Here is a 15,690-nt window from a genome sequence, read left to right as displayed (position 1 = left end):
TTATGACTATAGGAATTTTACTTTAAACAATATCTATAGAATGCAGAACATCTTTTTTTTTTTCTTTAGTTATCTTTAGGGTTTTTTGTAGTATTTTTGAAAAGTCCACACTTTCTATCTTGAACAATATTCTACTTGTGTAATATAGAAATAAAAAAAAGATTTATTTTTTTTTAAATTTTTTTTTAACGTTTATTTATTTTTGAGACAGAGAGAGACAGAGCATGAACGGGGGAGGGTCAGAGAGAGGGAGACACAGAATCTGAAACGGAAAGAGAGACAGAACATGAACGGGGTAGGGTCAGAGAGAGGGAGACACAGAATCTGAAACGGGCTCCGGGCTCTGAGCTGTCAGCACAGAGCCCGACGCGAGGCTTGAACTCACGGACCACGAGATCATGACCTGAGCCGAAGTCGGCCGCTTAACTGACTGAGCCACCCAGGCGCCCCAAAATAAAAAAAGATTTAAAAGCAAGAACTGATTGAACGGTGGCATAACCCCTCCTTGAAGTAGATGGAACTTTAACCAGATATCCAAACTCCAAAGATATTCAGCATTTAGAAAGACGGGGATTTGGAAATCAGCAACAAGAGACCAAATGGGAAATAAAGGGAGAGAGAGAGAGAGAGAGAGAGAGAGAGAGAGAATGAATGAGGCTGATTGCTTTAAGAACACTCAGGGAGACTTCCCTTTTAGAATCAAGAATTTATGTTGTATACTACACAGTTAGGGTCTGTTTCATAGCTCTATATTCTCTTTCATTGATTGTGTTATCAATTTTTGTTCAGTTTTATAGTAATTTTTAAAAGTTTATTTATTTTGAGAGAGGGCGAACATAAGTGGGGAAGGGGCAGAGAGAGAGAGTGGGAGAGAGAGAATCCCAAGCAGTTCCACACTGTCAATGCAGAACCCAACGTGGGGATTGAACCCTCTCACCATGAGATCACGACCTGAGCTGAAACCAAAGTTGGATGCTTAACTGACTGAGCTACCCAGGTGTCCCAATAATAATATTTAATTAAGTTTAATGTCTAGTAATCTGCTTCTCCTTACCAATCTTTCTTGATATTATTTTCTCAGTTTTATCAATTGTTCTTCTAGATATAAAAGTTAGCATCACTTTGTCAATTTCCCAAAACAGTCAAAGCAAAAACATTATCAGGATCTTCCTTAGAATTTCATTAAAGCTATACATTACTTTATAAAGAAGTTAAGTGATATGTTTGTCTATTTTGATTAAAATACCTGGAATATCTTTACATGTATGTCAACGGTTATTTACCTCTCATTATTATGCAGTTTTATTATTATATATTACAAAATTTTGTTTATAGAGCATATTTTTTAAGTGGTGAATTTCCATTTTTAACTTTTGTTTTTGTTCTGCCAGCAGAGAGGAAACCTACTGATTTTTTTCATTTAATTGTATTGGTCTACCTTTATGACATTTTAATTGTTCTACAACTCTGAGTTGTTTCTTGGTTCTTCAAGATTCCTGAATAGGTTATTGGAAATAATTATCTTTTCATCTCTCCCTCTGTATACATATTTTTTTCTATGTTACTGAAATGCTAAAATAATAAATAATAGTGAGGCAAAGGCAAAAACAGGTCTCAGTACAGTTTGTTACTGACTTTCCCAAAAAATCAGGTTTTAGATCAACAAATTCTATTTTCCCCCCATTAAATTATTCTTTAATCTTTATTATTTTCTATTTGCTATTTTAGTTACTTTCATTGTATTATTACTAATATTGTAAAGTGACTTTTAGTTTTTTTTAAACAACAATAAAATTATTTAACACTATGACTTTCTCCTAAGTATATTTTTGGTTGTTGCTGATAAATTGTATCATAAGGCAAACTGCTTATTGTAATTTTAAGACTCGGTTACTCTTTGGCTCATAAATAATTTAGGATGAACATGCACACATATACGTGTTTAAGTATTAAGTGTTTTTCTCTGGTTTACAGGTCTTCAAACGTACTATGGTTCCTGGGTTCCTTTCCATTGTTGATTTATTCTTTCTTATTACATTCATTCAATATCTAATAAACCATCTTTATTGGTTATTTGGGTTCGATGTGTGTATTCTTTAGGGTTCATGAATGTAAGAAAAAGAAATTTATTGTGCTAACTACTGCCCCCTCATTCCCTCAAAAGAGAAGAACTTAAAAAGTTTATAAAAAAAATAAATACATACACACATACATACATACATACATACATACAAGAACTAAAGGGAACTAAGTAACAGTAAACACTGCCAAGTTCCTGAGAACATCTGGCTAAGACCCTTTCTCTGACAAATGTGGACTTTAAACCATACTTCAACAGGAAACAATTTCCTACTTGGTCCTCTGCCTTTGCATTATTCCCTCCAAATTCAAAGTTCTAGGTGGGCATGTCCATTTGCTAACTTCCCCAGAAACCACAAAAACAAACTAACCAATAAAAATGAACAACAACAAATAAACAAACAGCAAACAAACAAACAAACAAAAGCAGACCTTGTCAGCTCTGCCTCATGCTAAATTTCATACATTGCTGGTTTTCCCCCGGAAAAGAATATTTCTTGGATGCTAGGCAGTCAAATAAACAACAAATGTCCATTTTATTATATCTTTTACAGAACCTTATAATTACATTTTGTGGCATGACTAAATTTGAAATGTTTTTGTTTTTAAGTATAGAACACGTAAGTGCTACAAACTGATGTTTCTGAATTTACATCAGTGTATTCAGAATCCAGTTAAGCTGTATATGTGATGAGGAAAGAGGGGGTACACAAGATAAGGTGTCTTCTTTTTCAGTGTTTATTCCCCTATACTCAAAGTCTTGAGTATAATTAATGGTCAAAAATGACTATCTGGAATGTTCATGATTATCCATTAGAAATGTTACTTTAATTAACTGTTAATTTTCTGGTGCTGTAGAGCTGCATAACAAGAGGCGTAGTTTTACCTTCCACTGATCATAACCACAGTAGGATGCCAGAAACACTTGCCAAAAAAATGCTGCATTTAATTTCTAGTTTCATCGATGGTACCTAAAAATTATAATTAACATGTAGTGCTACAATGAATTCAAAGTTAAGACTAACTTGAAGTACAGCCAAGTCATCACTATTGAAGCCTTAATGGGTTGAATGTATAAAAGAATAAATAACAAGTGACAAGATTATTCCTAAGTAATTTCTATATGTTGAATTGAAGTTGGGGGACTAGAATCAAGATAGGTCGAATAAACACTACAAGGATTGTGGAATTACAAATTGATGCAATGAATTACAGTCACTGAGTTCATGAAAGTGACAGCAATAGACAAAACACTGGGTAAAGCAGTGTGCAATGGAATTGTTCAATTTCATTAAGTACCATTTAACCCATCAACCAAAGAGACAGAACTACAAATCATGAGAAGACTTGCCACTAGCATTCTCAGCTACCAATCAAGGGAAAAATAACTTCATTTTTGACTTCCAAATACATACTCCCAGTGCTAACACTTTGACTTAATTATTACTTCAATTTAAAAAGAAATTGTTGAACTTTACAGGTGTCAAATATCATGCCTTACAACATACAACTAGAAAGTGACAGAATCTGGATTCAAACTGCATTCTATCTGACTTCAAATTCTCTATTTTCTCTAAACTGTACTCAAGCCAGAAAGGGTAGAGGCAATGCACTGGGATTTCCTTTTGGTCAAACATACTCTATGATTAAGGTGCCATCAGTATTCTTATAGGATAACCCTCCCTCTTCTTCAATGTAAATAGGTCCCCAAATTAATTTTTCCCAAGAGATCACACCTAGGTTCTATCACATCTAAAAATGATGATATTCATGCTTCCCTTTGATTTTAACTTCCTACCAATCATCTATCCATCTAATTTCATGGCAATTTGAGAAACTGTCATTCAAGAGAGAGAATGAAAAAAAATCTGTTCAGTTTGGAATGTATTATATGATTTTAACTAGGTATTAAAATAAATAATTATGTTTTAGCATATATTTATCTTTACTCTTCCCTAAGAACATATATTATGATAAAGGAGACAAGATGATGAAGCTGAAATTTAGAGGGTTTTCATTTTATTTGGGACACTATCAAACTCAGTGTCATGGACAGATGCTTAAAAATGCCTTTCAATAATCAGGTTTTATTAATGTCATTAAATAAAATAGAGATAGCATGTAGCAGTAAAGCGACAAGACCTTTGATGCCAAAAGGAACAGGGTTGCAATCTTAAGATCACCACCATTATCTCTGAAAAATTTGTTTAACATCACTGTTTTTTACTGTCTTCATCTATAATATGGTGAACATATTCTCTAACATGCAATATTGTTTGTGATGTTTAGATCATGTATCTAAAGTAACTGACAGAATATACTATTATTTTTCTTACAGCTATTATTAAAGAACATAAGAGGAACTGAATTGTCTATCCCTAAATTTCATACTCCCCTAGATGATAATTTCTCTACTAATAATATAAATACTTTCAAATTGATACAAATTACCCACTTAAGCAATGGAATAAAAATTGAGTAAACATATGGGGAAAGGTTTTTGAGCTCATGTTATTTTTATTCAAAGGATAAGATTTTAATGCTTGGTATTAAATTGTTCTAGGATTGGTCCCTCCAATCCTAGAATTCAATCCAATCCATACAATTCAATAAAACAGAATGCAGAGAGGGGTGTCTTAACTATGATAAGAGTGAACTGTTATTGAGAATATTCAACTTTTTCTAAGCATTTGGTTAGACATTTTACTTATTATTATGCCTACTTACAGCACAACTTTGTATCTTTATTAGATTAAATTTCAATGAACTACATGAAATATGGAGTTATTTTAAACCCATACAGAACTGAAATAATTACATAAAACTAATGTATATGTATGCTTCAGTTAGAAATACATAGTAATTAATTGTTGTTTCCATTGATATACAACATTTTTTTTCAAAGCCTGGCTCCCATATACAAAAATAGTTTATCCACTGCTGGCCACTGTAATACTATTTACGTTAACTAAAAAGGATAAGAGGAAAAGCATGACATATTTGTGATATGTATACAAAGATTTTATGTTCTGTATATGAGATATATAAAGAAATGCAGTATTTTATAAGTTAAATCACAATCTTTTAAGATCTTATTACATTAAATTAACTTATTTAATATGATTGTTTTATTGTGTATTAAAATATAAATTTTTAATTTTTAGAAAACAGTGGATTTTTCAGGCAAAATGCTTTTCGCATAAAAAGAAAAACACATGATTAATGATTCCACCCCTCTTATCTCCCTTCCTTCCATCGTCTATTGAGCACCTATTATGCCAACAATTGCAAAATTAGAGAAGAAAGATCCGAGTTACATGATAGGACAGATATGAGTAGGCAAACACCTGTAACATATAACCTGCTATAAGAATCTAGAATATATTAAGTTCTTATACGTATCAGTCAATCTTCTACTTCATATGATTTTTCATAACACCTTTATGTATTGGTATTTCTACTATCCACATTTCACAAATGAGAAAATTGAGGCACAAAGATTTTAGATAGTTATGGCCAAAGCCACACTGATAATAAGCAGCAGAATTTGGGTTTGAATCCAGTCAGAATGTGTGCTCCTACTATGCTATACTGTCTGATATAACTACAAGATATTTTAGGATGTAAGCCCATGATTCATCATATAGAAAAACAATTAAGTACATTTATTTTCTCAAATGTATCTGCTTGTATCAAATTTCCTATATTTGAAAACTGCTGATTAGTTTATAAGGCCAATACATCAACCTCAGAAAATGAAAAATGCCTAGCATAATTTTAGCAAAAATGGCTCTGCATAACTGGTGGGTGAATTTGAAAATCCAGTATCCAAATTGATAGCTACAGACCATTATACATGTTTTCCCTTAAGAGTTTTGTATCTGTGAGGCATCATTTGAAGCTCTAAGAGTTGCTAAATCTAAGCAATATATCTGACTTGTGAATCACTGAATTACTGCGTTAAGCCAATATTTTGGGAAATATAGGGATATTAAATCATCTTTTCTCACTGAAATGTCATTTTAACACTATTCTAATTTTCAGTGAGAACCAACAAAAATTAGAGGCCACAAAATAACAATATGGAGTTGAGGTTGGAGAATCAGCTTGTTTACTGATTCTGCTACCGACCAGTCGGCTGATCGTGGGCAACACATTTCACTCTTCTAAGCCTTTGTTTTCTTCAATTCCTAGTATATACAATAATGGTAATTCCAGTCCGCATTACAGTGATGGCACATGGGACGTATCCAGTAGTGTTAATCATAAAATCACCTTTCGAAATAATAAACTTTGGTACAAAAGGCCAAAACTCTACTTATATATAGCAATTACTACATTATTTAAAAAAATTTTTTTTTACATTTATTTATTCTTGAGAGACAGAGACAGAGCATAAGTCGGGGAGGGACAGAGAGAGGAGACACAGAATCTGAAGCAGGCTCCAGGCTCCAAGCTGTCAGCACAGAGCCCGACGCGGGGTTTGAACTCACAAACTGTGAGATCATGACCTGAGCTGAAGTCGGATGCTTAACTGACTGAGCCACCCAGGTGCCCCTCCATTATTTTAAAATAGCTTATCTTTCTGTCTACATGGCTTTATATCTTTATTACCACTGCATAGTAATTAATAGACCACATGTTCACTGATGGCAGGGACTCTGTCCCAGTCAATAATCGAGAACCCAGTATGTTGCCTGGCACAAAGAACGTCAATAAAGATTACTAAATTGAATGTGTCTAAGGAATAAAACCTAGAGAGAGAAGGTGCAAGCTTGGCCTTTATGTCCATATTCTAGCTTCCAAATAATGCCAGGCTCCTCTGAGAGTTCACGAGATCCTATCGGGGGGAAACCAACAGGTGTGTGCAGGGTGCAGGCTGAACCACAGAGATGACGTTGGGCTGGGCACCAGACATGATCAAGCAATATAACTCCTTTGGTGAGTACTTAGATTCTCCACTTTACAGGACTTCACAGTCATCAGTTACTGGATCTTTTGGCTAAAGCTAAGTCAGGACAACATCAAATGCTGGACAAGAGCCTGTAGTTAGTCCAGGGGGCGAGGCATAGCCATCAAAGGCAGTCTCAGGCATGAATTCTCTATGTCTGATTCATCACAAGAGACAAAATGTCAGCAACTCTGCTGCCAGCCCAGCTCTGAACAACTCATAGAAGTATAACTCATCCTATCCTATGCTTTACTGTACAGTGAGCACATTCTTAAAAAAAAAAAAAATCAAATGGCTTAATATTTTCAGTGGACTTGTGAATGACTAATAATCTCATTGCATTTATTTTAAATGGGCTTCCAAATCACTGATGTATATTAGGTTTTTTTCATGTCACTTTTTGAGAGGGCATTATAAGTTTTGATTAAATGTCCTATATTATATACATCATTTTCTGGCAATGTTCTAATCTTATTTTTCAATTTTAATATAATACTTTCACTGTTTCATAACTTTGAGAAAAAATACTCTTTCTGTATGTAGTCCTATGAAACAGAGCAAGTTCATGAGTTTTCAAACTGCAAGCTATTTAATAGCCTCCATTTGGTAATTATAGAGATTTATATCCCTCTCCTCATCTCCCACAAAATTCAGAGCTGATCTGTCTAGTTGACTTAGAGACTGACTTAGAGGTCTATACATTCATTATCCTTGACAATAAGCTGTTAGATTAGGTTAATGATTTAAGACTAATATATGTTTGGAAATGGGAGAAAGAGGTTTAAAACTAATTTATAGGAATATAATCCACTGGTCATTTTCATGTTTCATCAAAAAATATTTTAGAGGATGTCTCAATAGTAATTGATCACATTGAGGTGACAAAATGGGCTGTCCTTGTTTTACTAGGAAGAGAAGGAAGCTATTATCTCCTTTTCGGTTCAGACTTTCAGGGTAACCAGACAGTTTATCATTTATCAAAGAATTAAAATAATCTAAAAGTTAGAAAGAAGAAGTACACTGGCACAATACGGATGCAGCTAATGTTACAAGTCCAAAAATGTCACCCATCTCAGTATGTTGTGTACTATCACTTAGAAGATGGCATAGCTACCCTGGTTTTCTCTTTCAAAATCTTTTTTTTTTAATTAAAAAAAATAATGTTTATTCATTTTTGAAAGAGAGAGAAACAGAGAGTGAGTGGGTGAGGGGCAGAGAGAGAGGGAGACACAAAATCCAAAGCAGGCTCCGGGTTCTGAGCTGTCAGCACAGAGCCCAACACAGAGTTTGAACCCACGAACTGTGAGATCCTGACCTAAGCCGAAGTCTGATGCTTAACTAACTGAGCCACCCAGGCTCCCCTCTTCAATATCTCTTAATATTCACCAACAAAAGTAAATTTATTTTTAACTCCTGCATGAACCATTGGGATATAAAATAGCAAATAATTTCATAGTATATTAACAACATATAACATGTACTTTTAAAATGCTATACAATTTTTTTTAATCTAGTTTTTTCAAGGTTTCTTGGGTTTTAAATAAATGAGGTGAATGAGAAACAAAATCATAGAAGTGCCTAATGTGACTTTAATAAAACAATACTGTTTTAACTCTAGAGTTGTTGTCATATGCTATTTGTAGAATTTTATATTAACATTTTAGTTAATAACTTGCATTGTCTAATTATTAATAACATAAGTAAATTTCCCTTTGTTTTACATGCTAATTCTATATTAAATTATAGCAATTTAAGTATATATATATATATATATATATATATATATATATATATTTTTTTTTTTTTTTTTTACCATCTGGCTTGAAAATGTTTTCAGAAAATAAACTCATCAAATGAATTATATTTCTAGTCAATCATACACTTACTATTATTTATGAATAACATTTCATTTACAACAAAATATTTTAGAGTCCTTTTCCTAGTATTAATTAATTTAAAGCTAGCATACATAGTAATATAAACTTTAATTTGCCATTAAACCAATTTAATAGAGAGATAGATTAAAGAGATACTTTTGGGATTCAATCTTTCTCTGCACATACATTTAATCCAATGCTATGCTCCATATACTAAAGGCCCTGTGCTGTGATGAATCTTTTTTCTGCTCTCAGAGATACTGTGGGGAGTTAGAACAATACAAAAAGAGCTCACAAATCAGGTAGGAAGGTCACCATCAGAAAACAACTCTGTGCATTTAAGGCAAATATATAGAGGCAACTTCTTTTAATAAGAAAGGTTTTATTTCTAAGCACTAGTGCTTCAGTTTTTCATGAGAAAAAATAAATAAGAGACATGCTTTCTGAGAACATTCAGTTGCAGCACTTTCAGAGAGAAGGGGGAGAAAACCCTGAAATCAAGAGAAAATGAACATAAAATTTGGGTCACTGCTAAATTAATATTTTCTCTGTGGGTTTTCCTGTACCAGTTGCTTTTATATGCACTTCACATCTAAGTATTTAGGCTAAATGCATTTGAAAATCTTGCTTTTCCACTGATGCTCCATTAGCAGGAGTGAACCCTGCTATATCAGGGTCTAAGCTATTTTAAAGCAAGGAGAAGGTTGCAGGACTTTTGTACTCAATAACAATTCATTCTGATTTTATTCTTAAGTCATGTCTGACATCCTTTTCCCCCAGTGCCTTTTGACTTCTGCTTCTTCAGAAGTCTAAATTTCTGCAACATGTGAAGTTGGTGTCTAAGACATTTATAGCTTTCTTCTGCAGTGTGTGAACCTGAGACTTCTTGTGTATTCATCCTAAATTAGTTTGCCTCAGATGACTAAATAGGGCCTCCCATACTGAATTGGATTGCTATTCCCACCATCTGTATGTTCATCATCTTAATCCTTTATTGATGTCAATCATGTGTCATATATGGGAAGATAAAAGAGAGAAATTACAAGTTGCATTTCCTTAGTGACCCAGGAATCAGAATCTATGGATATTTCGGTGGTTTTTTTTTGTTTTGTTTTTTTGTTTTTTTGTATAGTTTCCCAGAGTCCTTGTTTTCTTTGCTATCCTCATCAAATATTACTAAGAATGGATATGGAGATCCTGTTTTGCATATCTTGGAATTTCTCAAATCACTAAAATCTGTGATCAATAAGCCTCTGTGTTATCTCTTGTCTCTCCTCCATCTTCAATCCCTTCCCTTCCCTTTGCTCTTTCCCTGAAAAAATAAACCTGTTGTTTCCTATGTGAACAAAGGGGACCCTTTGTTTTTCTTCTGACCCTAGAGCTACAGCCTTTTCTCCTCTTCAATTTCACTGCTAAACTGTTTGAAAATGTAGTTTCCCCTTTCTGTCTCAATTTATTTATATCAACTTCACTTTTGAATCAACAGTAATCTGGTGCTGTCTTGTTTTAGCACTGAAAATCCCATGACCCAGGACATTCCTCAGCTGTGGACAAACTCACACAGCTGGTCACCTTAGACACCTCTTCCTCCCATAATCTCTACCTCAAATCACTCTTCAAATTCTGAGAGTTAAACTTCCTGCCTTTAAACCATTCTCTTCGTTTGTTGTTGTTAGTTTCCTGGTTCAAATTCCCATCCACTCACAGCCTGTTGTACCAACTTCCTCAATGAAACAGACTCCCTTACTCAACTACCATAATATATTAGTCTTTCTAAAAGGCAAATTTGATTGTGTTACCCTGCTTCCTTGACATTCTAACAGATTGCCCCTGAAACACTATAAAACCTGAATCAGGTACTTCATGACCTTGTCCTTGTCTATCTGAATACTCTCACCTGCTGTTTCTTCTTCTGTAAGCTCTATTCATACATATTATTACACCCAGAACATACTATTTAAGCCTCACATTTCTACTGCTTTGTACATGCACTACCTTTTCCCAGAGTCCACACTCTACAGACTACCTGATATATCCTACTTATCCTCCACATCTCAGCCCAAGCACAGACTCCTCTTGGAAGCCATCAATACCCTTTCAGGCAGATGACAGTTCTCCAGGCTTTCTCTCTTGTATGTTCTTCCATTTAAAAACATACCTCATTGCATTAAGATAATCTCTTGTTTCTCTTTGCTACAAGATCCTTAAGGAGAAGCACTACATGTTCCCCTTTCATATTTCCTGAACCAGCAGAGTTTCTGTCTCAATAAAAAACTGTTGAATTAATGTTTAATGAAGTCATTGCATTATTTTTGTAACCCCTACACATACAGGAGGCAGGGTAGGTAAGAGTACCTAAGCAAGACCTTGTAAATAGGAACATACTCCCATTTTTTACCTTCCATGCCCTTGCACAATTACTTTATAAGTTGCACCCAGAACCTAAAGAGTGACCAAGAGTGATTAGACTTATCAACACCTAAAAAAGGGCTAAAGATTTGCTTACTGTTCTTGCATCCCATACAGACAGGGTCTTATCTGCAGAACCTGTGAGAAGAGTGTTGGAACCAGGAAAAAACTCAATGCTGTTCACAGAATCCACATGTCCGTACAAAGTGCATCTGCATCTTTCACTGTGTAGACAGAAATGGAGAGTTCAAGTTTTAGGAGTTAGCACCTAAATGTTTCTTATGCTGTCTACACAATGCTAATGAAGATAACTTAAGTATCTGAAGCGTAAGTAATTTTGTAAACGACAAAAATATACAAAAGCCACATTTTAAGGGAAAATTCTATAGTCACTTGACATCCTAAGCACTTTATAGAATTAGTAGCATACAACTGACTAAATTTAAGTTACCATCAATTTATAAAGTCACACCAACTGTCATTTATTCCTTCTCATGAAATGATTAAATAAAAATGGTCCCCATCTAATAAACGAATATGCTAAGAAAAGAAAACAATGGAAGGCAAATGTTCAGGCTTCATTCTAAATCCACTGAATTCGATTCTGATCTCTACTGTTAGAAATAACTAAGAAAGAAATAAAACTGCAGTTTTGCCTTTTGCCACTTTATCAAAGTTTTTTTTTTTTAAGGAAACAGTATATACAGAGCAGCACTATTTCCTGTTTGTAATGCTTAATTTCTTTTAATGAACTTCAGTGATAAGCATATTTTAAAAACAGAGAAAGAGTAGAAGCAGGATAATTAACAGTGCTGAGAACACAGGAGTCAATATAAGCACATTTCTAATAAGATAACCAGTTGTTTAAGCCCTGACCAACTGGCTCCTTTCTGGCTTGAGCCATGCCATATTCGGTAGTCTGGCATAGTGGGGAAACCTCTGCAATGGGAGGCAGGAGACCGTGTTCCAATCCTAACTTTGACAAGAGCTAGCAGGGTGACCAGGAGCAAGTTATTCAATCTCAGTGCCAGCAGCTTTCCTTCCTGTATGAATGAGATTACTTAATTTGATGTACTGAGAGGTCCAATCCAGCTCCAACATTCTGGGATTCTCTGACCAAGGTCATATATGTAAAAGGGAAGGGAAGAAGTCAAACTGAGCACAGCATCTAAGAACTGTTAGGAGCAAAGTTTGTTCCTCCTCACTTGATTTTGATGTTTTTTAAAAAAATCAAGAGATATTAAGATTTATGAATATATTACCACATATGTAAGTTACTCAGTGACACCCTCTGTGATTGAGTCTTTCCATATCAAAATTAAGTATTATATTAATTAATGTCAGGAACAAGAAAGTAAAATCAATAAATTCATTAATTAGGACCATTCTGTGTTAGCATCTTTATCTCAATATTTCTGAGAGAGCTTGATAATAGTGTGATTATTAAAGCTGATGATATGGGTCAGTGTATATCAGGAGTTAACAAACTATGGCATATAGACTGGCTGCCTATTTTTGCAAATGTTTTATTAGAAGATGCCAATTTGTTTACAATTGTCTGTTGCTGCTTTCCCACTACTATAGCAGAGTTGCATAGTTATAAGAGAGACCATATGGTTCATAAGCTTAAAATATATAATACCTACTCCTTTAAGCTAATATATTTGGATATTTATAAGTATGCTTGGATTTTACTTCTGACAGTTTTTTCCTTTTTTGAGGTTAGTACTAAAATGTACAGAATAATTTCTTTTTTATTTTTAAGGACTTACTGTGTTATATAGACATTTTACATGCTATTTTCTAATGATTCCCAAAACATAAGTATAAAACATTTCTTTAAAAGTTTATACTCCAATGCCCACCATATTGAAATAATGACACTTAACTATTAAGGTAATTGTTCCAGAAGAGTAATTATTCTTTCTCCATAGCTTTATGGGGAAACAGACAGAGAGAGATTTTACAGAAAAATAAGAAGAATATATTTATTTTATTAAAGTAGTAAATTTTTAAGTTATATAGGATTTAACTGTAAAACAAAATAAGCAGAATTAAAGGCAGTGCTGAAAGTCAAGTAAATATTTTATTATTGTGAAATATCATTCCCTAAGAGACATCCTAACATTAAGAAAAAATATTAAAATTATGTTATTTTTAATTATTTTATAACCTTTAGAAAAGTAGAATTAAAAAGGGAAATGAACAAATGTATAATTCTCCCCTCTTTTTATACTTACCTCCCAATTTTCAAAATCACATTGTTAATACTACAACATCAAAAATCATAACACATATTTTATCAGTATTCACAAATCTCATAGTTGCTTAGTGACCCCCACCTGTCCTCCTAATTTTTATTTAACATATATTTAAAGTAATCTTCTGTACCTATATTTTTTTTACATTTTCTTCATCATTCATTACTTCGAGAGCAATTTTGACTGGCTATCATATCTTGTTTCATCAATATTTTCTCAAATGTTTATGAAAAAATTTTCCACTGTCTTATACCACAGGCAAAGTCTGAGGCCAACCTAATCTCTGTTCCCATTTCCGCTCAACTACCTTTGTGGATGATAGGCTTTCTATGTGCATTAGCCACGTAGGTCTTTCACAAACACCGCTGTTCAGAAATTTTATCATGGCATGACTTGATAGCTATTTCCATCTATTATTCTCAGACTATAATTATTCTACGAAAGTTGCTTCCACTATATCTGTATGTTTTTCTCTTCCATTTATTCCTTTTTTTTTTCTTTAGGAACACCAACCAGGTTTTATTTTTATTTTGTCTCATTTGTCTCTACAGCTAACATTTTGTTTATGATGTTTATATCCTTATTTTTTTTTTCATTTTTTCACCCCTGCTCTTTATAATTCTCAATTGTGTTTGTGTGTGTGTGTGTGTGTGTGTGTGTGTGTGTAGAGGGGAGCCATCAAAAGCTTTGGTTTATGTTTTCTATTTCACTTATTTGCTGATATTTCTCAGTCTACTTTTCATATATGTCTACTGTCTTATAAAATCATAATGAAATGCTCGAGCATTTTTGATATTTCATCATATAAAATAAATTAAAAATAACATTTCTGTAATCTTTAAAAATATAGTGTATTTTCTATCTGAATTATTGATAACTTTGCTTAGGTAATTCCTTCTGCATTATATAGTCCCTAGTAGAATTTTGTTTATATTAATTTATTCTTCCATTTTTATAATTCTTCATAAGTTCAGGGTTGGTTTCTTTTTATTATGACTTATTTTTGAATGGGACAGCTACTTGCTAAATTAAATAGCAGAAATAAAAAACTGGACGTATGTTATCTCTAATTTCTAATCAGGTTTGTTGTCTTCCACAAAGACTTACCACCAAGTGTGTTATTGTCCCGATCCCTAAGTTCATCACTCTTCCATTTTTGTATTTTAAAGTATAGATGTATCTTGTTGCAAAACCCCTTGAGTCACAAGCTCTGTATTAACTCTGAAGGCCCCTGCCTTCCTTACCACCTTCAATCTGTCTCATCTATGGCAATCTCCGTTATCTCCTTTATCTAACAATAAAAACGTCTTGTTAGAATTTGTTTCTAACCATGTAGAGTAACCAGTACTTTACTTCTCCCCACACAATAAATAAATATAAAATTACACAAATTATGTAAAGCAACTGTTCTATGGCATTAAACTAAACACAGCACAAGATGGTAATCTTTTAGAGAAAGAAAAAGCTCAACATGAGCTCCACTACCCTCCTGACTTTCTGCTTGGAAGCACTTCCTGCTATTAAATGTAACAGCAGGACCCCGGTAGAATTGAAGTCTCTGTGAGACAAAAGGCAGTGAGAACAGTTAGGGCTGCTGATATGCCTGGAATTTGCAGTGTGGGGTACCTGAGAAAAGGGAACTGCACTGGAATGGCAGTAGTTTTTATGGGGATTTTCTAGGAATTGTTTGTCAAGGTCTAGATGGCATTGCTACAGAGTAAGATTCAATAGTCCTAGCAGAGATTTCCCCCTAGGAAATCTGTAGCTGAGAGCTGAACAGTAATACCAGAGACCAGGGACTGTTGGAAGACACTGTGCTTTAATCCCAACCAGAGTGAAGAGAACTCACTGGGCACCTCATACTTTCAGTTGGGACTCCAGAAAGACCCCACAGTAAAAGTGAGGGTCGTCTTCATTAACTAAGTTCAAAAGCAAAGTAGACTTGTCTTGCCAAAAAATGAAACCAAGACAGAAAGGGCAAAAAGAATCTGCTGATAATGAAACTAATCACTAGGACAGAACTCATTACCTTTCATAGAAAGACCACCTAATATAGACTACCTGTAACTGCCATTAACAACATCCAGCATATAATTTTAAAAAATTACTACAC

General features: G+C 33.8%; 1 protein-coding gene across 2 annotated transcripts in view; it reads right to left on the bottom strand.

Annotated features, from left to right (window-relative positions):
• The window catches only part of SPAG16 (sperm associated antigen 16), a 1,018,955-nt gene that overhangs the window by 378,832 nt on the left and 624,433 nt on the right, over positions 1-15,690 (bottom strand). For both annotated transcript variants that reach the window (XM_015539276.2, XM_042995277.1), the window contains one exon: positions 11,414-11,540. In XM_015539276.2, coding sequence (XP_015394762.2) covers positions 11,414-11,540 — 127 coding nt within the window. The remainder of the gene's footprint in view (positions 1-11,413; positions 11,541-15,690) is intronic.

This window comes from Panthera tigris, chromosome C1 (assembly GCF_018350195.1).
Source record: "Panthera tigris isolate Pti1 chromosome C1, P.tigris_Pti1_mat1.1, whole genome shotgun sequence".
Taxonomy (NCBI): domain Eukaryota; kingdom Metazoa; phylum Chordata; class Mammalia; order Carnivora; family Felidae; genus Panthera; species Panthera tigris.
Note: the sequence above shows the minus strand (reverse complement) of the source record. Positions and strands in the feature narration are given on the sequence as shown.